Raw genomic sequence first — 26965 nt, forward strand, 5'->3', positions numbered from 1 at the left:
TGCAGAAATGTGGATCTTCTGGGCCTGAGATGAAGCTGAAACCTTTCTCGTGGAGCAGGAAAGAATCACAAGAGGGGAAATGCATAAATCTACATCTGGAGCCAAGTACGCTGGGAAGGCATAAAGAGATGGGGGAGCAGGAGTGCCAGAGCAGGGCTGAGAGCGAGCAGAATTCCGAGGGGAAAAGCAGAAGAAAGAAAGAGGAATGTCCCAGGAATGAAGCTCTTATAACGTTCAAAATTTTCATCAGAAGTAAAACACTGGAAGGCTATAATCCAAATAAGGAAATTAGAACAAAAATTAACAATATTCAGCTATTCAGATGTCAAAAGAAATAGCAGAGTTATTGGTGTTAGAGGTTATTGCCAGGAGGGAAAAACTCAGCATGTCTTGGGTAATTAAGCTTCATTGGAGAGCATGGATCCCTTCTCCAGGTAAGAAATGCTTTTATAACATGGCATCTTTTGCTATTGTAATTAAACACCATGGTCTATTCTGCATATGAAGTCTTAAACACTTCAGTCCTTTATCATGGGATTTTACTGGCCAGGCATGTGTGTTCTTATGGCAAAAAGCACTGACTGCTATAAAAAAAGAAACCCAAACATTTCTTTTTATTACTTGACTTGCTGTATTTTTATATATATTGAGCCAAATTCATCCCTTGTGTAGCTCAGTTGAAACCAATAAGGATAGATTTGGCCCATGTCTATATGAGAAAGGTGGTGACAATTAAAATATATGGTTTAATAATGAGAGCTATGGTAGTGAAGTGTCTTTGTGTCTATGAAATTATACACCACGACACCACATTGCCAGTATAGAGTGGGACTAGCAAAACATATAAGGCCAGTTTCTGATGGAAAGGCAAAAGCACGCTGACTTTTATTATTATGATTAAATATCACAAAGGCATTTGAACAAGACTAATTTAGGTAACATCTCCAGAAGTCTCATTTATAGTGTAGTATTTTACCATAGAGCAAGCCATTTTAAAATATTTCTTGAATGTTATTATACGTGGCTATCAAAAACAGTATGACTGGCTGTTATTAGCAGTAAGTAAAAGAACAGGTTTTATTTCATTTCTATTTCAGTGATTTTCAGTAATATTGCAAAAAGGAATGCACCCTATTAAATGGAATGTGTGGACAGCCATTATTATCACCTTATATTGGTAATTCCCAGTTGTTCCTCTGTGTGAGGCATTGTACCAACACGTGAAAGACACTGTTGATGCCCTGAAGATCTGAAGATCCTGCTTGTTCAGGCAGTAAGATATCCAAAGCTCGTCGCACAGACAGCCAAGTCATCTGTGCAACACCAGGACAAATGAGTTTTGTTTGGCTTGCTGGCATGGTGGGCCGTACACAGCAACTCTTCTTTGTGTCACTATTGATAAGTTACAGTGAATTTTATAAGCCAAAGCCTTACTGTACTGTCTGCTGACTTTTATCCTTCTACCGAAGGTATTTGGGTAGTGGCTATTCATAGCCAGTAACCATATCCCTAACTCCAAGCTCTCCATGCGTGCTGCCAGGATGCCTGGCTCAGCTTTGCTCCGCGTCGTAATTGGCCCGAGGATTTGGTCAAACGCTTTACCGGGCGCTGGGGCGCCTTCTTGCCAAAAGGGGAGGTGGGAGGGCGAGAGGAATAACGAGAACGATTCCCCTCAGGCCTGGAGGGCTCAGGAAAAGTCTTTTACCCCCGGGGCCCCTTGCTCCTTCCCCTCCACCCTGACCCTTTGCAGCTGCCGCTGGGCTACCTGTCAGTATGCTTTAGGAACTGGGGGTGGGAAAGGTCAGAGCAATAAGACGACAGATATTTTGTTGACCCAAGAACTGCACTAGCTCTTGATGGCCCTGCCCAGGAGCATAAGGGCGACGGCAATACCTAGCCTACTTAGCTAATGGACTCCAGCAGAAAAGGTAGCTCTTAAATGAGCCTAAAGATATAAAATAGTACAGAGGCAATGAGTTGCTCAGTTCCTCTAACACTACTGACCTTTTAAGGAGTCTCTGACCCCCCCAAAACTGAGGGGGACAAAAACCACAGAACAACAAAAAAACATTTTTGCTGTACTTATTGCTCATTCTGAATCTCTTTTATAGAAATCCGGCCTTTGGCATTGAACTCAGAGAATATTTTATTAGAAGAAAGCATGATTCACTGAAATGGTGCACTTCAGTATCTATGGAAAGGAAAACAGGGAAGGACGCGAAAGAAGCTAGGCTGTGGAAAACCAATTCAAGGAACCATTGCCACCAAAAGAATCTCCATCTGCAGTAAGAAACAACAGAAAGGAACAAAATAGTTCCAAGGAAACATCTGAGCATAGTGTTGGAGCCAAGTAAGGAATTATTACTCTATTAGCCTGTCAGGAAAGGGTCATACAGTATATGTGGTAGGAGGATACCCTGTCATTTTGAAATTAATAGGAATTTTTTTATTAGCATCAATGTGATGATCAGGACTGGCCCATATACCTGTTAAATTGAAACTTAACTAAAGAAGTAATAAGAGATCCCAGGAGGAAGGGGATGTTTAGTCTGTCTTAAATAGGATAAAAGTTACTTTTCTCCTTTTTTACACATTTTCAGACACCTGTTTTTCAAACTATGAAAAGCATAGCTGTGTAACCCATAGGTCTTTATATACTATGACAACAGAAGTGGTTAAAACAAGTAAACTTGAAGAACGACCTAAACCTCTCTCCGTAACCCTAAAGTTGTTGACTCCCCTCTAAGTGATATCCCGGGGTATGCAATCCATATTCTCGTCCAATACTGCCAAACTTTGCAATATGTGAGTGCAGTAAACTAAGGTCCGGGTTTCAACTATATTGAAGTGTGACCCTCACCTTACGCACTGTGTGTGACTGCACTCGGGTGCATGTAGGCACAAGCGCATGCGTTCCCAGTGACAGTCAGATCCTCAGGCAGCTCGTCTGCATGTTGCCACTTGCCTCTTCGGCAAGAAGAGGAGTTTTATATTTATGTATTTCCTTTCTCTCCTCTTTTTAGTTTTCCAATTCATGTTTTCCTTGTATTTAGTTCCTGGCTATTGACTTCCTGCTTCCCTTCCTTTTGCTGTTTATAGGATGAAAACTGATTTTCGGACGATCTAGTTAACTACTTCTGAGAGGTGAGTGAACGTTATTTTCATGCTATGCATGAGAGAAGCAAAGCAAAAATTAAGCAGTTCACTAATGGCTGTAGACTGAATCATTGCTGAGTATATTAGCATTTGTAAATCCTGAATTTTGCTGGAGTTCTTAGTCTGCAGTTGAAGCTGTTTTCTCCTTTGAAACCACAGCTAAGAGGAGTACAAGTAAGTACAGATTTTTACCTTCACATGTGCTGATTTGCATTAGCAGCTGGCCTAAATGAGGACTTAGTAGTGGCTTCTTTGCATCTATAACTCAGCTTAGCATTTTTAGGAGGAGAATGAGCTATGTCTGCACTAGACATTAAAACCCCCGGTTAGCGACCGGCAGCACATTCGGTCACACTGTGAACATGCTGTTGTGCTTTAGTGGGACAGGCCCTAGCGTGGGACGTGCAGGACCCGTCCTCTTTTCCCCTGGGTTCTCAGACCTTCAGGGCATTTCTCTTTCTAGGTTCTTGAGTTAATGTCTCTGCTGCTCCCGAGCTTCTGTGTCACACCAGGGAGGATGGTCAATGGATCCATCGAGACGTCAGTATTCCAGCCCTCACTTGCCTGAAGCATGAGATTTGCCCTCTCGCTTTTTCAAGCACACCCCTCCAGCCTACTTGCATTGACACCTTCCAGTCTTGAAGTGCCTGGGCAATGTTTATACAAAGAGTTAAAGCCCCTTTCCCCTTACATGTTACTGATGAAGAAATGTAGAAAAACTGCAGGTCGTCCAAACATTTCTGTAACAGGCATGTGCTCAGTTCTAACACTGAGTGTAAATCTAGTCCTTCTCCGTGATACTGGACAGAAATCCCAGTGGAAGTTTTTCCTGCCTCTAACCTGTCTACTTGCCTTCATAATGATAAATGGTGGGAGGGAAAGGGTGAGGGAGGGGGGAAAACTATCTAAGCTTTGAACTGGTTGTGTCTTAAGAAGGATGGGAAGGAAGAATGCAGATTCATTTAAAACAGGATGTTTACGTGTCTAAAATCTTTGGGATGCTTCTCCTTTTGGTCACCTTTGGTGTTCTCATAAGTCTTAGACCAAATCCTTACCCAAAGATGTCTAATCAGGTAAGACGTTGTGGCTACTTTTATTTTTTACTTTAAATTGAATTGACTACCTATTCCTACTTCCATTTTTGTCCTGCACATAGTGGCTCAGTAGCCGTCACCTTTGCTTTCAGTCTAGGTATCCATTGCATGCTGACTGTTTCATGTTACTTCTGATGCACAAAGTGAGTTCATCACCTTTCCAGGATGTCTCTTGATTGATTCCTCATGTCCAGAGCAATCCGCTCTAAAGTTTCAGGCTAAAATGAGTGCTTGGATTTAGTGGGGATAATCAATGGTTTGAGTCTTGTTCTTCTTATGTTTTGAGCTATCCGTTTGTGTATTAGATGCACAACTGATATTAAATACAACACAACGTATTAGATTCAAAATTTTATTCTTCTCTCAGTAGCTGCTCAGATGCGCTGGGCATGAGTAAACCCTAATTTGCAGAGTGTGGCTGTGTCATCCATCAAACTCAAATGCGCTCTGCCTCATACCTAAACTGTATACTGCCCAGCCAAGGCTGAAACCTGGGCTTGTTGAAAAGCTTAGAGGGCTGGTCTGGCTATACTGAAGTCTATAAAAGTTTTCCTATTGACTTCAACAGAAATAGGACTGAGTCTTCTTATGATTTTGGCATGAAAATATGAAAATATTCTTTTTCATCTCTGCTGAATGCTGAATTGCAGCATGCAGTGTTGTCTGCCTTACGTAAGATAGAGGCCGTTAAGGAGAAATAGTAGTTTTGCACATATTGTTCTCTGCACATGTTGTTCTCTAGTGAACGCTTGTTAAAGGATGCATCCACTCCTGCTGGCAGTGTCTAAGGCTTAGTACACAAATTTGGCCCAGTTCCCTGCTATTGGTGTAAACCTTCCAACTAGAAGCTACATTTGTCAAATTTTGTCTTTCAGAATTGTTAAAATCATTGGTGTGCAAGCAGACGGTGCCGACATTCCACAGTCTTTTTAAAAAAACCAAACTTCCTCCAGTTTGTAAATACAGCCCCAGTGAAAATATTCATCAAAACTGTAACAACGTATGGCTGAAAGACAAAAATTAGTATTTGCTGAAAACTAAGGAAAACAGCAACAAAAAAAACCCCACCAAACAGATGAAAGATGTTGGCATTTGCAGAATACTCATTCAAACCTCTTACCTATCAGTATTTTTCTGTGGAACGAGAGCCTTTTGACCTGTTGTAGCTCTTCCTCCTGTTTTCATTCCAGTGGGTTTCACTTTTCTTTTGTTAAACAAGTTTCTAATGAACAGAAATCAAAAATATCCTGATTTTAATTGAACTAGCATTATCAGCACTTCGTGCTAATGAATATACTTTTTTATTTGCTTCTCTCAGGACTCGGTTCCAAAGGTGGAGGCTCAGGAGTGCAATTCTCAGCCCAGAGGCGCCTTGCTGCACACCCTGCGTAAATCCACCGTGACATTTGAAAAGTCAGTCTCAAAAACAGTCAGACGGGTACCTTTGCTGGTCGTGACGGGAATACTGGTCTTTCTGACAGAAGGCAGGTATGCGGGCTTGCTTGGCAGCCATAACCACCCAGCACCATGGCACAAAGCTCCAAGGGTATTAACTTCCCTCGCCCTTACCCAAGCAGTTTCTCAACAGGGTTGAGCAGCCCATGCCAAGTTTAATTTTAAACTTCACTTTGGTTGAAATACAACACCAGCTGGTCTATACTGCGCAGCGCTGGTGCAAGGAGGGGCTGTGAATCCTAGCGTGAAGCTGCCATCTAAACGCCAATGCCTACAGTGACTGTTTTATAGGCAGAGCCCAAGGGGCAGTTTCTCTCATGACAGTGTTTTCACATTAAAATACAGTTCATGTTGGCAAGGCTTTTTGCTTTTGTTGTACCATTCCCAATATTTTCTTCTCTTTCATTTTTGACATTGATCCTGTACTTTGGGGAAAGGAAATCAGTTCAAAACCTTATTCTTGCCACCAGCAAGTCACGGACTCAAGATTTCTCTTCCAGCCTATTATCACAGCAATAAAAACCCTCAAATCACATTGAATTTAGGCTGCCTCTTGTCACAGTCAAGTGCATGGCACCTCCTTGGAGCAGGTTCTTAAAATATTGTAAATTTTTTGCTGTTCGGACACTACTGCAGAAACGTGAGTGAGAGGAGGAGGTTTTTTTTTTTTCTTCCTGCTGGAATTTTTCACTATAACCATCCCCAGGGGAGTTCTCATCTTCAAAAGAAACATTCTTTCTATACAAGCTGCAAAAAGAATTATTTAATGACATCATAAATTAATACAGAGAGGCACAAATTTTCCAAAATGTGGAGAGAAAAAAAAATCAGTGTTTGCCAAAAACACCCCAGCTCCTCCAGACTTAGGCCTCTCTTGAGCCTGTGAGCTGCCAATGATACCAAATTGAATGGTGGGGCTTTTGGCATGACTTAAGTTTAGCTTGTTTAAATTTTGGCAAATATTCGTATTACTCACATACTCGGCAAACTGATACAAATATTTGTTCTATTTAGAGTGAAGTCCAAACTCAGTGCTGGCATAAGTGCTGTTGGACTCGGTGGAACTAAGCTTGCTTGCGCCAATATTAAATTTGGACATCTACCTTAAAGAAAAACAGAATTAAAAAATCCCCTAGCCTTTTAGGTACAGATTAGAAGACATCAATGGAAAACAGACCTCATGTGTATCCAAGTTTTCCTTGCTTGCTAATTTTTGCCTTAATCTGATTTGAAATGGACCTAGTTTTTCTGCACTTTGATTGCTGTTCCCTGTTACGATGAAACAAGCCATCTAGCCAGAGCTAGAGCTGAAAAAGCCTCCACACACGTGAAGTTCTCCACATTCTTGGGAAGTAAAAGCTGTTTAAACTGCAGTAAATCAAGCCGTGACGCAGTAAGCATACTTGATCTATTTTAATGCTGTGCAGGTTGTTGGGATTTTTTTTAATGATGTCTGCAGTTTAGTGTTTCTGATTTGAAAAACAAATAGACCATTAACTTCCTGCCTCCAAAACGGGCAGGTCCCAAATCCTAACGATACTTCGCTGTTGCTGTGCTCTCTGTTTCTGAATGCCCACAGCTGGGCAGCACGCTGCCAGGCAGGCATCGCTCAGCAGCTGCCAAACCTGCCCAGATGTGAAATGCAGACAAAATGAAGTGGAACCTGGGTGCCCCATCTGGCCAGCCCGGTGCCGCTCGCCTTGCCCGTGAGCTCGCTCTTGGGATCGGATACATAAACCAGGTTAGAAATTTTGCAATGAAAAAAACACCTCAAAACCAAGAAAGAACAGCACATTTCCATTCCATAAATCAATACAACCAGAATGTGCTTCGGAGATGTCCTAGCTATGGATCTGTGCTAGCTGATTGCTATTTAATGCTATTTAAATGCTTTTATCTCACGCAGAAGGGGGATCCCACTGACTGCACTTTGGCCATTTAGAAATGGGAAATTAGTCTAAGTGGCTGAGCTAGATTCCTCTCTGAGTGGAAAAAGATCATCACTAGGGAATGATTCATCCCAGTTTAATCTCAATGTCTGATCTCTCTCCATTGACTATAAAAGGAGCCCAGATGACCAGATTAGCACATACCCAAATTTTGCACTTTTATATGCTAACTCAGCCTTTTACAATCAGGTCCTGTACTCACAAATATCATGTACTATTTTTATAACTAAAAGCTTGTTATTTGCCACAGGGTTTCACAGGGCATTTGCTCAGCTCCGGTGGCTGGCTGGAGACGGAGCCTCGGCTGTGCCCCTTGCAGAGGCTGACGGCAGGGCCTGCTGCGTGCTCGCAAGTTAAAACTTGGGTTAATGACGTGTTCAAGCCTCCTCTACATCCCCTGCATTAACTGAAAGCTGCTGGAACAATGATCACAGGAGTTACTTTTAAATCAATAAACATTGCATTGATGAGCAGAAGGTATGTGAAAAATGGTTAGAAATAGAAGCAATGATGATTCATTAAAAATGATGTTGTTATTCTGTTAATTGTATTTGTAAAAGAGGCAGACGATCCAGTCTAGCTTCTCATTTGGACTCTGGGCTGCTGACCCCATTAATGTTTAGGTTATAGTGGCAGCATTTGTCTCGTTTGGTGTTGATTCAGTGTCACCATGAGAAATGAACGGAGCATTTCAAATAATGGTTAGTGACACCCTCGGACCTCTCCCCCCGCCTCCAACCTCTAATGCTTCACTACTGTTGTTGTAACTGATCTGCACCTAAGTACAGGAACACCATTTTGGTGCTCTTGTTATCAGGCCTGTGGCTGCCTTTAACGTAGCCTAGTAGTGCTCGGTGTATTCAGATCAATTCACGTGTCCATTAAAAAAAAGAAACACGAGATATCACAAACAAACCAAAGCCCCTTTGACTTGCAGCGGGCAGCTAAAGTTTGATGGTGTAGCTATGAGATGGTAAAAAAGGGGTCAAGTGTGCACCTTGGGTAAGTGTGAGATTAGTATAACTGGACAGCAGGAGACAGAAGAGAGACGAGGCGACTCGTAATTCACCACGGAACATTTTTATACTAATTATTGAAATGCACCCAGAGACAGCTTATAGTAGTAAAATGACTTTATGTTCTGATATGTAAAATAAAATGTCCATGCTATGTAACAAACATTTAAAAATTCCACACCACCTGTATCTAATGTGGTTTCTAATAAAGATTTATCTGTAGTATATATGTTTTTTATCTAACCAATTCTTAGTTTTTACATCAAAGGTGTGTAATTAAAAAAATCTTAAATAGATGTCTTTCCAAAAAAACCTTGCAACATTCATTTTTATTAAGTATTTCATTCGTAAAAAGCAAAGCTGAATTGGACACGTGGCCTGCATTTGTGATATATATATATATTTTTATATATATATATATATATAAAATATATATGTATATAAATAGCTATTCAGCATGCAAAAATTGTAGTGATTTCCAAAATCTTATTACAAAATCCACACCAGTCACACACGTAGTCTGCTGAATGGGTGGACGAGATTGTCCTGGTTGAAACGTGACCTTCACCTTAGTGGCCTCAGGGCTGTCCCACTGCAAGCAGCCGCCCCCGTCCACCAGCCTCTCTTCATTGGAATGGATTCATCAAAACGCAGAAGTACCTCCCGACTTCCAAATCTGTATTTCAGCTTTTTGCCTTTGCCCATTTGGGAAGCAGGGAGGGAAAAAAAACCCTGCTGTGCGTGACTAAAGCTCAAATATCGCGCTCTTTAGTGGAACCGAACTCCCAGCATCACCTCTGTGTTGCCACCCCTTGGGACAGCATCCCCGGGGAGCTCAGCAGGATGGACACGCTGCAGGCCGGAGGAGGACGCGTCCCTGCTCCGGAGCTTTTTGGGTAAAGGCAATGGGAATTTCGTTCCAGAAAGAGGGCAGCTTGCTTTCCCACGCGAAGCCGTTTCGTGCCATGGCTGTTGCTGAGTGAGCCCTCCTTACCTCGTAGGGACACTCTGGTAGGCAAAGCCAGCGCTGAAGGAGTCAGTTCAAGATACTTCCACAGTAAACAATAGTAGCAACGTATACACTGGTTACAGATTTTTACCTGTTCTACAAATATTTGTACACTGTAAAGCCTGACAGGTAATGGGAACTCTTCCCACCCCACAATTAAGAAAATATTCCTCTATGCCTCCTTTATGCTGAAAACAATTCTTTCCGACTTAGCTGCAAAAGAAAAAAATATAGCACTAAAGGCGCGTTTCAGCTGAATACGAAAGAAATCAAGGACCAGCAAATACAGAAATTGTTTCTGGAAAGTATTAGCGACTTTTAAGCTTAAACTTCATAAATATATTGCAATAAGCAAGTGTGATTCAGTCAACGGATGGGAGTCTGAAGACACTGGGTCTGTTCCTAACACTGCAATTAATTTGCTGTTTGGCCTCGGGCTTCACTTCTTAGTTTCCCACAGCCACGAATGATGGTGTTGTGGGGGGAAGAAGAGACATTTGTGCATCGGTGCCTTCTCCTCTCCGCGCCATGGCACGAACCCTGCGCTGCACCGGGGAGGTACCGGAGCGGCACCACAGCTCCCTGACCCCACCGCCAAGCCTCCCCGCCGACCCCTGCGCTCCTACGGCTCCGTCACTTCCAGAGGAAGAAGGAATTTCTACAGATAAAAAGAGCTAAAGAAGTGCTGCTACAGCAGTCCTTGAACTACGCAACCGAACAGATCGCTTTTTCCTTTGAGTTTTGGGATGCTGGGACTTCACGAACCAAGTACCATAAAAGTGAAGCTCATATTTTTCCCAAATAGCCAAAATTTGCTCATGGATGTTTAATATTACAAGCAAAAGAAAATGACTAGCTACTTCACTTGTTAGTCATGAGGATGGTTTCTACTGGATCAGTAATGAAGATGTGAGAATTAATTTATTTGAGAGTCAGACTGATGAATCCAGCCCACCGAGACAGGAGATGTCATTCTCTGTGTGTCTGAAGATACAAGCTCTTCACCCACACAAATCCCTCTGGAAATGCACATTTGTCTCACCGAAGTGCAAGTTACCCACAGGTATCAACACTGATTGAACACTGTCCTGGAGCAGTATCGTTGGCTGTGGCATCGCTTGGCCGTCAGAGTCATCCGTCAGTCCAGTTCTCCACAGTCCCCATCCCTGAATGATACTGCAGCGACGACTCCCTCGACAAGGAAAAGCTTTGTGAGTACAGGAATTCGTTCGCCGTGTTTAGGTGCGGAGAGGGGGGTTTTCTCTCGCACACAGACGGGTGCACCCTTTCCCTCGGGAAAGATGAAGAAGGAACACGCTCCCGAACCTGAGACTGGGACAGCTGGTTGTAGACACTGAAGTGGCTGTTACCTGGTGGCTGCGAGCCTTGACCCGTGATGGACGGGAGCCGCGGCATCATGGTGGTGGCAGTAAAATGAGCAGGGAAAGGCTGGTAAGGGACAGTTTCCATTGTCTGAACACTGTAGCTGGTGTAAGGTGCGACAGAAGTCCACATATTGCAGCTCAAGGGGGGAGGTGGAGGTGGCAAGTCATCAACCGTTGAGACACCAGCAATTTCAGCCCCAGAACTAGAGTACATGCACGCTTCCCTCGGAGTCACCTCGCTGCAATAGGAAGGGCTTAACATCTGCTGATCATACGGAGGCGGGGAACGGAAATAGTGATCGTCTCCCACAGAAGAGGAGGCTTCCAGGTAGGAGCGTTTGCAGGGCAGGTCCAGGTGCCGAGCACTTTCTGCAAACAAAAAAAATTCATGTTCGGGAGCAGCTCCCAGAGTGACGGCATTTAACAGCAATCTGCTAAGAGCCTGGGGTGGTTTCATGGAGTCCCCTTAGAAGCCAAGCATGCAATCTGTGATTATTTTGCTAAACAACTGGAGCTCTTTTTCAGATTAATCCAGTTAAACCATTTTAGTTTGGGAAGACAATGTACAACATCAAGAAGACATTGTGTTGCAAATGTCAGGCTAATCCCCTCAGCCTCAAAGCGTTCTGGTGACATTTATCAGGTTGAGTGAGCGACTGGGGCTACTATTCTCACATCAGAGATTACTTCACGTTCATCCAGATAACAGAGGTCCCTGACACTCTCGCTGTGTTACTCCTGACAAATTCAAGAAGTCTCTTAAAGGGTCTTATCGCAGCCTGCCTTCCTGTCATTACAAAAATGACTATACATTTCCCAGATATTCATGTCAAAAGCTGCAGAAATATTTCCAGATAAAGCAGCCCTTTCCCAGTCATCAGTCCTTCCCCCCAGCTTTACACTGCGAAGCTGTAGCCCCTCTCCTACAGATGACGATGACCGTGGCTGTGTTTACCAGCAGCTTTCTGTTAGTTGTTAGGAATATTCTCTGGATGAATTAGCGAATTCATCTGCAGATTAACCATCTGCTAAAATTACACATTTGCCTTGCAGTCCTTATTACTGGTGCTGTTAGATTCTTCATTTGCCCATGATCAGACGATTCTCACAGCTTAAATAAATTAGTGGCCAATGAGACATGCTAATAGAAGGATTTTTTTCTGTGCAAAATTTTTCTGTTTAACTTGAAACACGCCATGATCTCATCTGATGCTGGACTAAAAAGAAGAGAATGTAGTTACAGCTCACTTAAACTTGAGAACTAGTGGGTAAGAAGAAAGGGACGCTTACCCAGAGCTACCACAGTCCCACTAATCTGCAGACAGCGAGAGAGCTGCTAATGGCTTTGTCCTGGAAAAGCGCTGAATGTGTATAAGTTCATTGATGCTAATGGCAGCGTCAGAACATCTCAGGATCGATAAGGCCTCCTCCAAACAATTATTAATTCAGCTGATTCTAACAATGGACAGTTTTCCAGTGTAGCTTCATGCTATTTCAATTTTGTGTTCTGATTATTTTTTTCTGCTCTGACTCGGAGTCTGAATTTGCCTTCTATGGGACAAAACCACTGATAACTGCCAAAAACCCACCTCTTGGGCCCTGACCCTCCAAGACACTTTGATCACATCAGTATCTTTGAAAAATCAAGGCCTAAGAGACTGATCCAAAACGAACTGGAACTATGTGATAAGTTTCTCAGTGCTCATGCTCTTAGGTTTATTTGCCGTAGTGTTTTTCTAGCTGTAAACTCAAGTTACCTCTTCTTTTTAGGCAATGATAGAAGAGCCCTGAATCTCTCTGCGCTGTGAAGGTGTTGAGTGGCAGATCTTGAGTATCTGAAGCTGCAAATTGCATGTGAGCACCGTTCTCATACTGATAATGTTGAAGGGTCTGGTGATTCCCGTGAAGTGGGTTAACATCTGGCTTTGTTGAAAGCTGGCCATGACTGGACACCAACCTCTGCCTCATGATGCTTTTGGAAATTACTGGATATTCTTTGCTAAAGGAGGTGAGAAAAATTATTACCAATTAGACAGCAGTCAGCATTAACAGAAAGATGAAATATTAGTTTGGCTTCCCTAGAGCATCTCCATCCAATGGCTTCAACACCCTTTGCCAAACAGGATGAACTCATACTCATCGCTGGGTGTGGGCAAGTATTACGACAACACAGAGTGTGTCACTGAATTACAGGAACAACTTTTCAGGGGTGTAAATGGCATTAAAAGCCCTAATGCCCTCAAGCACAAGAAAATGTGATGCCCCCACGGCGTAGGCACCCTTCAACAACTTCTTCTGCAAAGAGGTGCAGCACATTAGTAGCAGAATGAGGATTAAAGCCCAGCTGTAGGGCTGTATTTCTGCACGGCTGGCTGTGTGTCCGATACCTCCTGCCCACAGAGGCTGCCTGGGTTCAGCGCACCCGTGCACACAGACGTGCACACGCGCGCACGCTGCAGCAGCTCCCCGACCCCGCCGCCGCCCCACTGAGCGCCTCCTCGCCGCCGTCCCTCCCCGCGCCGCTCGGCCGTACCTTTGCAGTCGTGCCACGCGCAGGTCGCTGTCGTCGCTCCCCCTGAATCCCTTGGCAAAGGGGTTGTTTTCAATTTTCAGCTGGGTTATCTTTAAAAGAATGAAACCAAACATAAAGCATTTGAAAATAGATCAGAGCAGTAGGTGCAGCAGCAAGTCCGAGGCTGCCCTGTCCTACACAACACCCCCCCAAAATGCGGGGTCCATGAGAGTTTCAGCCACCTAAAGACGTGGTGGCAGAGACGGCGTTTCCGCATTCAGCGCTGAGAGGGAAACCGAGCTGTGAAGTTCGGCGCTAGATCTTGCAGAAGCAGCTTTTAAAGCTGACAAAATTGCTCATTATGAATGAGGACAGGAATGCAAATTTCCTGAAGTCTGGGTCCTGTGTTCTTATTCTATGCTCTTGTTAGCGAGAATAGATTTGTCTGATTTAAAGGATTTCCATTGTCTCCATGTTAGAGACCCCTATTCCTTATGGCGTGGCTCTCCCTCATTTCCGTAACAATTTTATATATCTTTACATTCTTCATTCAGTCATTTTTCCTCTGTGAAAAGACTCATAGCTCCAGTAATGAATTGTCTTTGGGGAAGGGAAAGTTGCTGCCTTTTGCAAGAACTGCCTTTCCCCCAGGAGCTGCAGTGTATTAAAAGGGTCAAAATGCCTTCGAATTAACTTAGACTAGACTTAATTTTGATGGAGCTCAGCTTTTGTAAGTAAGTGAACTGTGAAAGCTTGCCATTTCACAAAAATTCTGTTAAAAAAATTATGTGTGACATTTCCTTTAAAAATATTCACTAGTTCATCTGTCTTACAGCCCCAGTAAATATAGCTTTCCCTTGCCAATCTTGCCACCCGATCCCTTCCCTTTATAAGGCAGGTACAAACCAAAGCCATACAACAGTCAGGAATGCCGGGAAGAGGTACTTGGTTGTCCAGTGAAAAATGAAAATAAATCACCTCTTTAACAAAGGATTTTGTAACGACAAACAGGTAGCGAACGAGATCATCTGAGAGGGTTTCAGGACAGCACCAGAACATTTGTAGGGACACAGGAGCTCCTAAAAATATCCCTTGTCCACCTCCCAAAGAGCTGTACGTGCGTCTGTGCACAAACATACGCCTGAGGCTCCTTGTCAGTAAGGTTATGGACAGGTCTAACATCTCACGGACAGAAGTGGTCAGAAACAGGTCTTATTCATGTCATTCCCTACTAAGGGACACCAGTGGGTAGGATCATCTCCTTGGGCATCCGATTGTCGCTGAAAAGACCAGGACACCGGCGGGGAGGTGAGGACACGTATCTCCCTGCAGACCATGACACTGTCCCCGGGTCCCCTCTCTGTCCGAGGCAGCGCAGCCCTGCTCCCCGCTGCTAGCCGGCCGTGGGCTTGCACCAGCCTGCATCCGATTTTAGCGGTGAGGATAACAAGCAAGGTCTGCGTTCAGATGATTTTACAAGAGTGTTGCTATAATTAACATCTACCCTTTTAGCAACGCTGAAAAGTCTCCCTCACCAAAAAACTCCTGCAAAAACAGCTGGCCGGTGCCTGTGATGGAGAAGGAAGGTGGTGACGTGAATTTAACCAGCTTCGAGGGCTTGAGCTTCTCTCTGTTCCTGCAGCCCACAGTGGCTCCAGCCCAACAGCAGGTTTGTACGTCTTCATTTAATTTTGTTATGTAGTGACTGTGGTTTTCCTCTGACACGAGCAGAATCAGGGCTTCAGTCTGTCCTTGTCACCTTCCCCTGGCTTCACCCAACCCAGGAGGAGTTTTGGGTAAACACCTACACCTTCCTCACTGAGATGTACTTAGGGGTAGCCTCTATCATCAGCTTTCCATCTCTGGGAGCTCCACAGGCAGCTCTGTAACCAAGACTCTCATTTTTTGTTTAGAAAGACGACTATTTGCAAGGACACTTCTTGCTAGCAGCATATATCTAAAAGTAATTCAGTGGTTTGTTTTTTCTAAAAGATGCCCAGACCAGGTTTTTAATTGTTAATGCCTAAGAGAATAAGTAAAACTATTCAGATATTTCTCTGAGGTTGTGATTTTGTCGGGAGGTCATGGCGAGACCTTCTGCCTCCCACTCCTCTGCTGCAGACCGCCATGCTCCCAGCGCCGGCCAGCATCCAGCCCCCCAGCCTGCAGCTCACAGAGCAAGAGCTGGGCAGCACCGGGGTGGCTCCTCGCAGCATCTTCACAAAAGAATTAGTGCTCGTCTGGGGCATTTTCCCTAAATCTGTCAGGTCCTCTCCGTGCTGCTGCCCAGCCACCAGCCTCCCCCCCGCAGCGGTTGTATGGCAATGACAGTGGAAGTATTAAGTTTATGAAGCACTTTGGGAACCTTAGGGATGAAAGGCACTATTGACACATGAAACATTTTAAGTAAGTATTAAATAAGCTCTTTCGAGCCTTTTTGGTTAACCATGTTTAGGCAACTGGTCATTTTACACCAACAGCTACAACTTTTCATACAGGATTCACTTCAGTATCCAAATAGGCACTTTTTTTTTTTTTTCCCCCTGTCTTACCATAACACACACATCCATGTTTCTGCTCTGAGTCTTTTAACTGGCTCACTAATTGCAAAATCTTGCAAGGACTCTATGCTTCAAGCATCAAAGGGCATACAGGCATCCTGCTTGGGAGGAAAAGGTCTGGTCAGATTATTGGGGAGGAAGAATTTCACATATGTTCCTGTTCCTGTAGTATTTTCCTACGAATGTGTAGAAAAGGAGCTGATGCAGTAACAAATGGCAGATTTCACATTTGGGGTGACAGGAGGGCTCCAGCGGTGCCACCTTACTCTGCACCTTTAGTTATGAATCCTGATGTACTTTAAAAACTCCAATTAATCCTCATACAACCCTGCAGCCGGACTTTGCGGTTAGGAAAACTGCAGGGGAGCAGGAGCTTGTGCAAAGGCAGGCAAATCGGCAGCAGGATTGCAAACGGAGCCTTGCCATCCCCTGCCTGGCACCCTCTCCTCTCCCTGCCCTGGTGACCGTGCACCCGCTGTCATGGGGAGGTGACAATTAACTGTCACATTGCTCTCCCTCCTGCTAGTAACCCGCCTTGGTAAAATCCTCAGACGGAACGCTACCCGCTGCCGCCACTACCAACACGCTCAAAACAGAAGAGAAGCCAAGCCCTACGATACACGGGTACCATCTGTGACACGCACCCAAAGCGCAGAACCAAGCCCTTTGTACTTTACACCCCCCGCCAACAAACCCAAACCCCCTCCTGCCTTCACGTGCTAACCACAGAGCAGGCTCTTAGCTGCGTTTTTATGGTTACATTCCTCGTATGTCTCACTAAATACACATACTATAATTACTTTTCACTGTAGATTTATGAGCAAGCTTTACTAGTCATTATTAGATTTGCTTGCTGTTTTGAATGACACCGTAGCGTTTATGAGCACGCCGACTCATTAGTGTCTGGACTCGCAAGGTTTGCCAAGATATTGTTACCCAGCGACGTTCATGCTGCTCCTTAGCTGCATCCTCTGGCTCGTCACTCTTGCTTAATGCTGGGATGGAAACTTGTCTTTTAAAGCAGGCATTTTCTGCTGCACAATAGCGGCATAATAGGCTCGCCCCTCCCTCCGAGCAAACAGATCCTGCTCGTCAAAGCGCGGCACCGCAGCGACATCGCTGCGCCGCTGCAATCTGGAAGCTCATTTCGCAGCCGCCGGCAGCAGAGGGCTGCCAGTTGCAAAAGCTCGCAAACAGAAATTAAGCACCTTTAGCCAGAAAAGCAGCCTACCTTGTGATTCTGGTAGGAGGTCACCGATATAAAGGACGTCTCCGGAAAAACGTGGGTGCAGAAGGCTGTGTTCTTCGAGCCGAAAGCGTTGTTCTCATCCGCCTTCACAATATGCAGTCGTGGTTGGTATTTATGCATTGAATTAAGAATGATCTGAAAAACAATTGATGCTAAAGTGAGAAATCCAATTGGGAAAAAAAAAAAAGAAAAAAAGACAAGCCATAGATAGTCGACAGACTTTACTAGCGGGACACAAAAGCCCACTAGTGCTCAGCTTTAGCTTTGCTTTCAAATTAGAGGGGAAAATTACACTACATAAATGCACATGAACCAAGACAGAAAAGGTATCTGCTGCTCTGGCAAGCAGAACTGAACTTAAAGCTTTCCTGGTAAACCCTCATTTTCTTATTGCTATTGGATAGAGTCAGTCTGGGTGGAAAAAAAGTCATAAATTTTTTTTCCCAGCTCACGCTGAAGCTGTACAATATATATAATTCACCAGCAGATTGGTCCATAAAGATTCCTAATAAATACTTTACTGAGCTGAAAAATAGAGAGTTTAGCAGAGGCAAAAAAAAAATCACAGAAACCACAGGGGGAAAAAAAAAAAAAGCAAGCTATTTGTCTTTTATCTGCTGGTAAAAGAAAACTACAAAAGAGGAGATTTTTTTTTTTCCTCCTGTTTGTGGCGCGGGTGGCTGGGTCACAGGCACCGCTCGCAGCCACCCCGCGGCTCCTGCCCTCTTCTCGAGTCTCTGCGAGCGGGAGGCAGGAGCCGGCCAAGCGCTGGTTTATGGCGGGGGCCAGGGGAGGCGAGGGAGCGCCCGGGTCCAGCGGGGAGAGCGCAGCCCGGGCTCGGGCCAGCGCAGGGCTCCTCTGACCGAGCGTCAGGGGCCGAGCGGGGCTGCCCAAGCGGGGAGCGGCTGGCCTGACCCCCGGCCGTGCCGCCCGTCCCAGCCTGGCCCCGCAGCATCGCTCTTCTGCAAAGAAGGGACGGGCTCAGATGCTACAGAAGAAAACAGTTTTAAGCAATGGCATTTCTTTAAAGTAATGGAATGGTTTTAAGAAACCATTTTTATTCCTTTTACTGGGCAAAGAAATATTGCTTTCTTCGTGTTTTCTTGGCATAACCCTTTTCAATCTCTTCTTCCCTCTCCCAAATGGGCTAATTGACAGCCAGGCTTACAGCCCTGCCCACTGGGGTGCCCAAAGCAGCTAACAAGGACACGTCCATCCCCGACAGAGACACGGGCAAAGGGCCACGTAGGGAAGACCGCAATGGGTGGTGTCTTCAACTGGTGGTAGATAAATGGGCAGATAGGTGGATGGGTGGGGGGATGGATGGATGGACAGACAGACAGATGGATGTACACAACCCAGCACAGCAGCATCAGTTTACACTAATTGTGGATTTAGCCAATTTTAAATAAGAATTATCAAGAAACAGAAGGTATTTGCTCTATGATCGGTGTTTGTGCTCAGGAACCCTCTTGTTTCGTGCCCGTCCGTGCCGAGGAGAGCGCGCTGCCCTGTGCGCTCCAGCTGGGACGGCAGGTAGCGCAGGGAGCTTGTGCTCTGTAAAGCCCTCCGTCTGGCTGCACGTAACTCTGCCCACAGTAGCTGGCTGCATTATGTACCACTTAAATGCAATTTTTATTGTTGACATTTTCCAGACAACCCTCCCTGCTCCCCAAGAGAGAGAATGAGGAATTTTTGGCATTTTATCAGCTTTGCATCAAGTCTCTTAACCACTTTGCGGCTGTTGATGTGCAGGGTGTAGATCTGAGAGGGTCGGCTCAGGTTTGGGTTTGGAGCCTTTTCTCTGCTTTCATGTATCAGCCACTCGTAAAACAAAGCCAAGATGAATAATGCCAGAGGGCCAAGACTTTCGTAAGAAAGGGCATTTTAATTTTCAATAATTAAGAGTTGAGCCAAGCTGACAAATAATGGTTGTCTGGAGCAGAAGCTGGGGCGTGCTAAGCTCTGCTCACTGCCTATCCCTGCCTGCCCAGGTCTAGCAAGGACGGGTGACTTGTTCCCAGAGTCAGAGCAAGTCAACAGCAGGACAAAGAAAACAATCTTAAACGAGATTTCCAAAGGGAAAATTAGGAGCCCAAGTTTCGATACGCTCTGGATGAATAGGCTGTGTTCCCCCTCCAAAGCAGTATCCACTAGGCTATAATGACCCTCTTAAAAAATCTTTTTCTTTTTTTTTTATAACCTCCTTAAACCCAAGGCGTTCAAACAATTTCCAAAATGAACAAGACATTACTTTTTTGGAGCCTGACAGACACATTCAGGAAAGGATTTTTGACAGATGCTCAAGGTTACAGTTGCGGCTGCGAACCTGCCTGGAGGTTCATTGTGAACTGCTTGATATCTGTGGGATGTTTTTTTTGGGGGGAATACCCTAAATGGCTTAATTCAGCCCACTGCTTTTACAAGGTTGGGCATTTCTGTCCCTTGCACCGAAGTGACTATTTACCCATGTGCCTCAGCATAAGTACCCAGTGGAAAGTGCCCAATTTCTTTGAGTGCAGGGACCGTGAAAGCAGGCGCCCTTCAGATGTGCCAGATCAAAGCCGAACACGGAGCACAAAACATGATTAATAGATGTGAGAACCACGGAGCCCTGAGGTTAACTTCATCGAGTCAGCGTCCACGGACGCGGACGGGGAACAGCTTCCAGCAAAGCAATGCCCCATAAAAATATGCCGTTCTCATATGATGAAGAAAAATCCCTTCAGCTCTTTGGCAGAGCAGTCAGCACATCAGATTGGGGATGAAAACAAGAAATCGTGGTGCTGTTTTGGATGGCCTCCCCGTGGCTGCCGCCTGGGTGATTTCTCACTTCTTTTTCGGAGGGCAGCGACCGCTCTCCGCAGACGCACAACCCACCTTTCACAGGCTTGAAAACAAGAACTCGTGTACAGAGGCTGTCTGCACATGCATCCTCCTGCCTTGGGCTTGGGGTAAGCCTTGTGCATTCCAAAACCCTACAAATCATTCAAAAAAGCCTCCCAACCCTTAGCTGCAAAACACTGTGCCTGTGCAAAGTGAAATGCCAACAATTCAGGCTAAATAGTTTTCAAGGCTGCTGTGGAAAACTGGTCACTGGCTAAAAATACACAAAACAAATGTAAATTCCACTCCGATGACGAACATCAGTGGAAAGATTAACTTAAAGAATTGTGTCAAAAATGAGAAGTATTTTAATTGACGGGACAGAGCACGGCTGCCGCTGGTCGGTGCTGGGCAGGCAGGGCTTCAGCAGCAGCGCTGAGCAGGACAGAAGGTGATGTAGGAGCTCTCAGCCTCCAAAATGATGCTAGAACAACAACTTCATATTTTCCTGCACTTATCTTTTTCATTGTGAGGGCACGGGGAGATTAAGTCAGTGTCAGACACTGTCACACACATTTTTAAATTGTTTTCGGTACAAAATGCAGATAGTTTGAAATAGGTTAACTACTAAAAAAGAAACGGTGTTTGCCTTGTCTTGCCACTGAAAATAGTTATTGGTGTATTGGTTAGAGGGGAATTTTAACATGGTAAAGGACAAGGATACAAAATTAGTACGGGAAAGTGGAAAACAGTGTTTCTTGAGCAGCACTGAGGCACACTGGCTTAGTAACTGAAAGCCTCTCTCTGCAGCTTGGTGATCTTTTCTATTTGCCCATGAAAGAAACACCTCAGCTTACATGAAATGGTGGCATATTTAGGAGTCTAATACAATTTTTTTATCTATTAAAAAACAACAACAACAACAACAAAAGGTAAATCAAACAGCTATCCCAACCAGAATCCTCAAATTAGATAGACAACCCCAAATTTAGGAAGTGGGTATCGGCTCGATGTCCCGACACAGGCCCCCGTGGGGATGCCATCTCCCACCACTGCCAGCCAAGCACTCTGCCTGGAAAATACAGGTTTTCAAGAAACAAAATGGCTGCTAAAAAATACCCATACGGGTGATGGCAACCTTTTTTAGGAGCATCAGTGTGGATGCACCGAAAGGCTGTAACGAACCACCTGCGCGGCTGCGGGGACGCGACGGCGGGGACCCTCCTCGGGCTGCGCTGGGCGAGACCCAGACAGCTCGTCTAGTATTTGAGAAACATTTTACATCTCTCGCCTTGCAAGGCGGTCACCACGGAGCACAGCCTGAGGCTCGCAGGGATGCCCCCCCCCGCCCGCGCACCCCCCCGCACCCGCACCGCCGCGTAACTCTCTTATTGCTGGCCAGATAGGAGCCAAAGCGGATCGCGCGGGTGATGTCACTTCTACCCCCTTGACATCGCACGTGCGGACCAGATTGTGAGAGCGACGAACTCCAAAGTCAATGTGAGCTTACACAAACATCTTCCCCCCCCCGCTGCCCCCCGTCTCCCTCCTTTGTGCTGATCACACAGTTGGCAGCTGGAACTGAAGCTGTAATAGAGCTCAACTACTTTATTTTTTTGGCATTCCCCGGTCAGCAACAAATGTCAAAAAAATGGTGTCATTTGCTCCTTCCATTTAATTTTACTTAGGAAAACATACTCCTTTAGCATCTAATCTCGCACACTGCTGAGTAATGTCGGCTTCAGGGCTTGAAGACATTCGCCAGTTTGCAGGATCGGGCCCCGAAGCTTTGCGGGGCAATGGTACTGCATTACTTGTCGCAAGGCAAACGTGCCTTAAAATCACCAGTAAAATGTATTTACTTTCATATGAAATTTGGGGAGTTGATTTAAGAGCGCTCCCTGTTTTGCCAAGGTATCAAATGTCATATGATGCAGTGGTTGCTATGGCAACTACCCTTTTTATATTGAATAGTAAATGGCTACGAAAAAGCCACATAATTTTATGGTTGCTCCCAGGGGATCACATAACTAATATAAAATCTCTCATTTTAATGTATTTTCTGCTTCTTTCTTCCTTCCTTCTATTCTTTTTAAAGTGAAAAAGCCTTTGAGCTGAGGCTGGCCCTTGTCCCACACCAGGACATTGAGCTGGGGCGCGAAGGACCAGAACAAAAACCCGCATGGAAAAAAGACCGTGTTAATCAACGAGGCTCCTCCACAACTGCAACCGCTGCTGCAGTTCATCTCGATTAATATTTAGAGCATTTGATGGTATAAGCCATCCCAAACCTAACTTTTCCTTACGAGTAAATGGCTCAGAGATGGCACACAGCATCGTACAGGAGTCGCCCCAGCTGCGCTGCCCGGGATGAACGGGACATCTCCAGGGACCAATGATGGGAGCGCAATGCCATCATCCCGGGACAGCTGCCCTTGCTGCATCCACCTCGGGAGCTTGCAGAGATGCATCACCCCAAAGCAAGCAGTTAAAAATCATAGACTCATTTAGGTTGGAAAATACCCTTAAGATCATCGAATTCAACCAAAGAAAACACCATATTCAGACAACCTCTACAGCAGCTACAAAGCGAGCTCTACAATGACCTAAACCTCATCCTATTTACTTTCAGTCACCTCCAGGAAGCTCTTCACCTTGCTCTGCTGCAAGCCAGGCCGCCGCGCAGAGCCGCCCGGGGCAGGGCTGTGCAGCAGTTCCCCGTCGAGGGGTAGAGCAGCCGGCCCCAGCCCCGAACGGCTGGGCTGCTCCCCATCGGGCTGCCGGAGGAGGAGCCTCCCAAACCCACACGTTTGTCCTGGCAATCCGCACAATGGGGAAAAAAAGTAAGGCTGGAAAATCCTGGGAAAAGATTCAACATGAGCTCAGACAAACTGTTCCTTATGAGAGGGCCAAAACTGGGATTTTTTTTTTTTCTTTCCCTCGGTCCTTTTTCATCTAATGTCAGCTGAAATTCGTGGTAGTGTTTCCTGGCCTTGCGCTACAGCTTTGGTGTGGAGGAGAAGTCCACCTCCACCCTAGCTCGGGAGCGTTCATTTCTGAATGGAGAGGACGGGGCGGACCCCAGGTGCGTGATCCCGCGACATCCACCGGTGTGCGAACCGAAGCACCCCCTGCACCCCCCACCCCGCTGCGTGGCCTCCTGTCACCCGCGGATGCAAAAGGTCTTTGGCAAGCGGTGACATCTTCACTTGCCCTCCTCCAGGCCAGCTCCCCACCCAAGACTGGAAGATGATTTCAGGATCTGATTCTAGTTAAACTTCACTAAAACCCACTGCATTTGACTCACATAAACCACTAATGTAACAACAAAAAGATTTAACACAAGAGATGTAAATCTTCTTTTCAACCAAGAACTCCACTGGGCGCTCCTTACCCAGCTATTTAAATTGCACACTCGCATCTATTCATCCCTGCGAAACACATGCCATCCCCAGCGGCACACAGCTCCCCTCCTTTTTTTTTTTTCTTTATTGCAGAAACAAAGCAGACAATGTAAAACTTCACGTCAGGCTTTATAATTTATCTGGGCACCACAATTTCTCAGATCAGCTGTAAGACATTTCCTAAAATGGATGGTTAAAAAAAAAAAAGATAACCTTTTCATGGATATTCTTTCAGCAGAAGACTTAGTAATACTCCAAATAAATTGATTTCAAATTTACGGCTGGACAAAAGGGTTTTTTTCAAGTTTTATATGGACTGAGAAAAAAGCTAGTTTAGTAATGGGAGATGTGTGTATATATATATGAAATTCTCATATATTTGATATGGTAAGAAATCATATATTTATATATATAAAAGAAACCATATATAAATATATAAAAGATTTTGTGTATATATATAAGAAATATATTAAAAATATATATAATATAATATAATATATAGAAATATAAATATTCTTTTATATATATATATTAAAAAAAGAAATTTTTAGCTGCGAATAAGGATGTGAAAGTGCTCTCTTGCTACAGAGCTACTACAGCACCGCTCCAAGTGCGGAGAAGTGGGGTACAGCCAGCGAGGCCGCGTCTCTTCCCACCAGCCAGGACTTTGCCTGGGAGCTGCCGCGGCCCCATCCCTTCGGCCGCAGGCAATGCAGGGCTGCGGGGAGGCTGCTGCCGAGGCGGCCCATAAACCTCATACCGGCACGCAGCGAGGAAACTGCTTGGCCACAAGTCATAAAGCAAACAAATAACAAAAATTCTAAACAAACTGTAGGGTTTCATAAGATCACTAGGACATTAACCTAATTAAAAGTGCCTGAGTGTGCCTGACGAGCAAAGACAGAAAAATGCTAAAATTCAATTAATAGAAAAATGAGAGGGAAACCCCAAGACTAGAGGAAAAATTAAGTATTTCATTGATAATCAAATAAAACCAAGTGTGCAAATAATAAATCTGGAGAGAAATAACAAACTCATCAGCATTAAAGAGTAAAGGCAGTAATTAGCAAATTTGGGTCAAGAAATCCAGGAATATCACTTAAAATGCTATCACAAGTGACAGACCATCTATAATGCCCTGTAGCTTTAAACCTCAGTAGGCTGCATCTCAGGACTAAAATAACCCCACACTTCCAAAGCAGATAAAGTCCATTATGGCAATTAAATGCTCCATCAGCAGCCAAGGAGCAAGGTAGGAACAGGGTATGTAACATAACCAAGCTCAGCAATACTGTGCTGGGGGGGACAGATTAAATCTCTACTGTTATTTGTCACAATCTCCACTTCTAACCTTCATTTATTACTTGTCTTTTTTTTTTAATGCAGGAATATCTTTATATATTCTGCAAAAAAGACAATAATTTCCAATTGATCTGGTCCCAGCTGAAGCCTGCCAGAAATACTGATGCGATGCTGTCGCCCTTTCCAAGCTGACCTGGCTGCAGAAGCCCATGAGAAAGGCTGACTCCTCTGGCAGAGGTTTAATTTCAGGGGAGTCATTAACAGCAACAAAAGCAGAACCCCCTGATGTGATGTGCTTGCTCCTCTGCTGTTTTCCAGTGTTACTCCATGCCTACCAGCACTGGCCTTATGTGCCTCTGTGCGTTCACAGCCTGCCTAAAATCAGGGGAAGAGGGGGGCTGAGAGTAAGATAGGGTTTTCTTCCAGATATATTGCATCTGGTGAGACGGGCTTCCCTCGGAGCTGCTGTCCAGCTCGTTGTTAACTCCTCTGGATACTGAAAAACCCATTCAAGAGGTCCTCAGAGAAAGATCCAAGCAAAGCTGGGCTCCTGCACTGCCAGCACGTCTCTGGAGACAGCTCAGGAGCCACCGACCCGCAGCCCTCCCCGATGCCGTACCAAAAGCTGGCACCCTTCATGGCCAGTCCTCTCGCCAATGCCTGAAAGGCATCCTCATGTCCGCCCTGTCTACCATCTACAGAGTGTAAAACCAAATTAAAGTCTGCCCTAATTAACAGTCTCTGCTTCTTTGCAGCACTTAACCCTTGCTGGACGGTTTCTAGCCCTGCTGCTCGTCCTCACTGCCCCTTAAGGCACATTAAGTACCTTTATGTGCATTATTATGTACCATTAGCAGGAGGGCTAGCTGCGCCAGGAGGCTGTTGGCCACCGGGCACGGCACACCGGCCGGTGCTGCGGGCACTGTGGGGCAGGCAGCCCCCGTGGCTCCCGCAATCCCGTGGGAGCAGGACCTTTCCTGGCACCCTCGCCAGCTCTGCCCGCTGCTCAAGCCCGGGGCAGCACTCGCAGGGGTTTCAGGGAGCCAGGGCTGAGGGCTGAGTGTGCCGTGGGGTTATGACGGCTGTCTGTGTCACCACCGTGCCCAGGCACTCGTGCTCAGCACTGCGAGTGGACAAGAAAAGAGACGATTTTTGCTTCAAAGAGCTGCCAGTCTCAGCAGCTTAAGCAAGACCTTGAGCCAGGAGATGAAGAAAAGCCCAAACAGCGAAATAACAAAAAAGCCTGATTAACCGAAACGAGTTGCACAGGAGAACCACCTCACTGCTGGTCCGAGCCGAAGCCCCTCAGCAAAGCCCCCGTGCCCCTTCGGCAGCTTCACACCCGCCCTGAGCATCCTTCACTTGCTGCGGCCGGGAGCAGGAGCTGCCCGCGCCGCCCTGCAGCTCGCCGGCCATACGGACCATCTCACGGGCGCCCTCCACCCCGCTGTTTACATACTTTAAACCTCTGAAGAAAGCGGAATTCCATTCATGAGCATTTATCACTGCGTCAGGACTCGCTCAATATTTCCCCACGTGGCCTGAACTAACCTGCTGAAAGAAATGTGGGTATTATGTTATCCTTTCCGACGGAGAGGTTATTTTTGTGCATCACCTAGGGCTGCTATTAGCCAGCCGATCTGTTCACACTGGTAATGATATAACCTGGTTCATGATGAAGGAGTCATTCCCATTTTTCACCTGGAGAACACATCTCGGTGCTTCCCAGGCAGAATACACTGGGAATGGGTAAGGGATGTGCCACCCTTGTGCAGCTTGCTGGCACTTAGAGAGTATCTTTATCTCCGAAGACAGAGTATATGCAACCGCCTACTATTCACATGGCGTTAGAGAGCAAAGCATCAGCTCTGCCAGAATCACTAACTTTGTCACTCACCAGCCCCACGTAAATCAGAGGCTCTATCAGGCTGATTATCTCTGCGTGTAAAGATTTGAAAATACATAAATTAAGATTTTACTCTATGCTTACAATGCTTTCTTTAGGATCAGACAGACCTCACCATAGCCAAACATTACAGCGGCTGCT

General features: G+C 45.4%; 1 protein-coding gene across 4 annotated transcripts in view; it reads right to left on the minus strand.

The window, feature by feature from the left end:
• Nucleotides 1-8724: 8724 nt before the first annotated feature.
• Nucleotides 8725-26965, minus strand: part of TBX4 (T-box transcription factor 4) — a 43148-nt gene continuing 24907 nt past the window's right edge. For all 4 annotated transcript variants that reach the window (XM_087751650.1, XM_087751648.1, XM_087751647.1 and 1 more), the window contains exons 6-9: nt 17369-17521; nt 13598-13686; nt 12822-13063; nt 8725-11433 (exon numbers count right to left, since the gene is read on the minus strand). In XM_087751650.1, the coding sequence (XP_087607776.1) occupies nt 10811-11433; nt 12822-13063; nt 13598-13686; nt 17369-17521 (1107 nt within the window). In that variant the 3' untranslated portion in view covers nt 8725-10810. The remainder of the gene's footprint in view (nt 11434-12821; nt 13064-13597; nt 13687-17368; nt 17522-26965) is intronic.

The sequence above is a fragment of the Nipponia nippon genome, unplaced genomic scaffold (assembly GCF_047370975.1).
Source record: "Nipponia nippon isolate SJK-2023a ecotype South Korea unplaced genomic scaffold, ASM4737097v1 scaffold_15, whole genome shotgun sequence".
NCBI lineage: Eukaryota > Metazoa > Chordata > Aves > Pelecaniformes > Threskiornithidae > Nipponia > Nipponia nippon.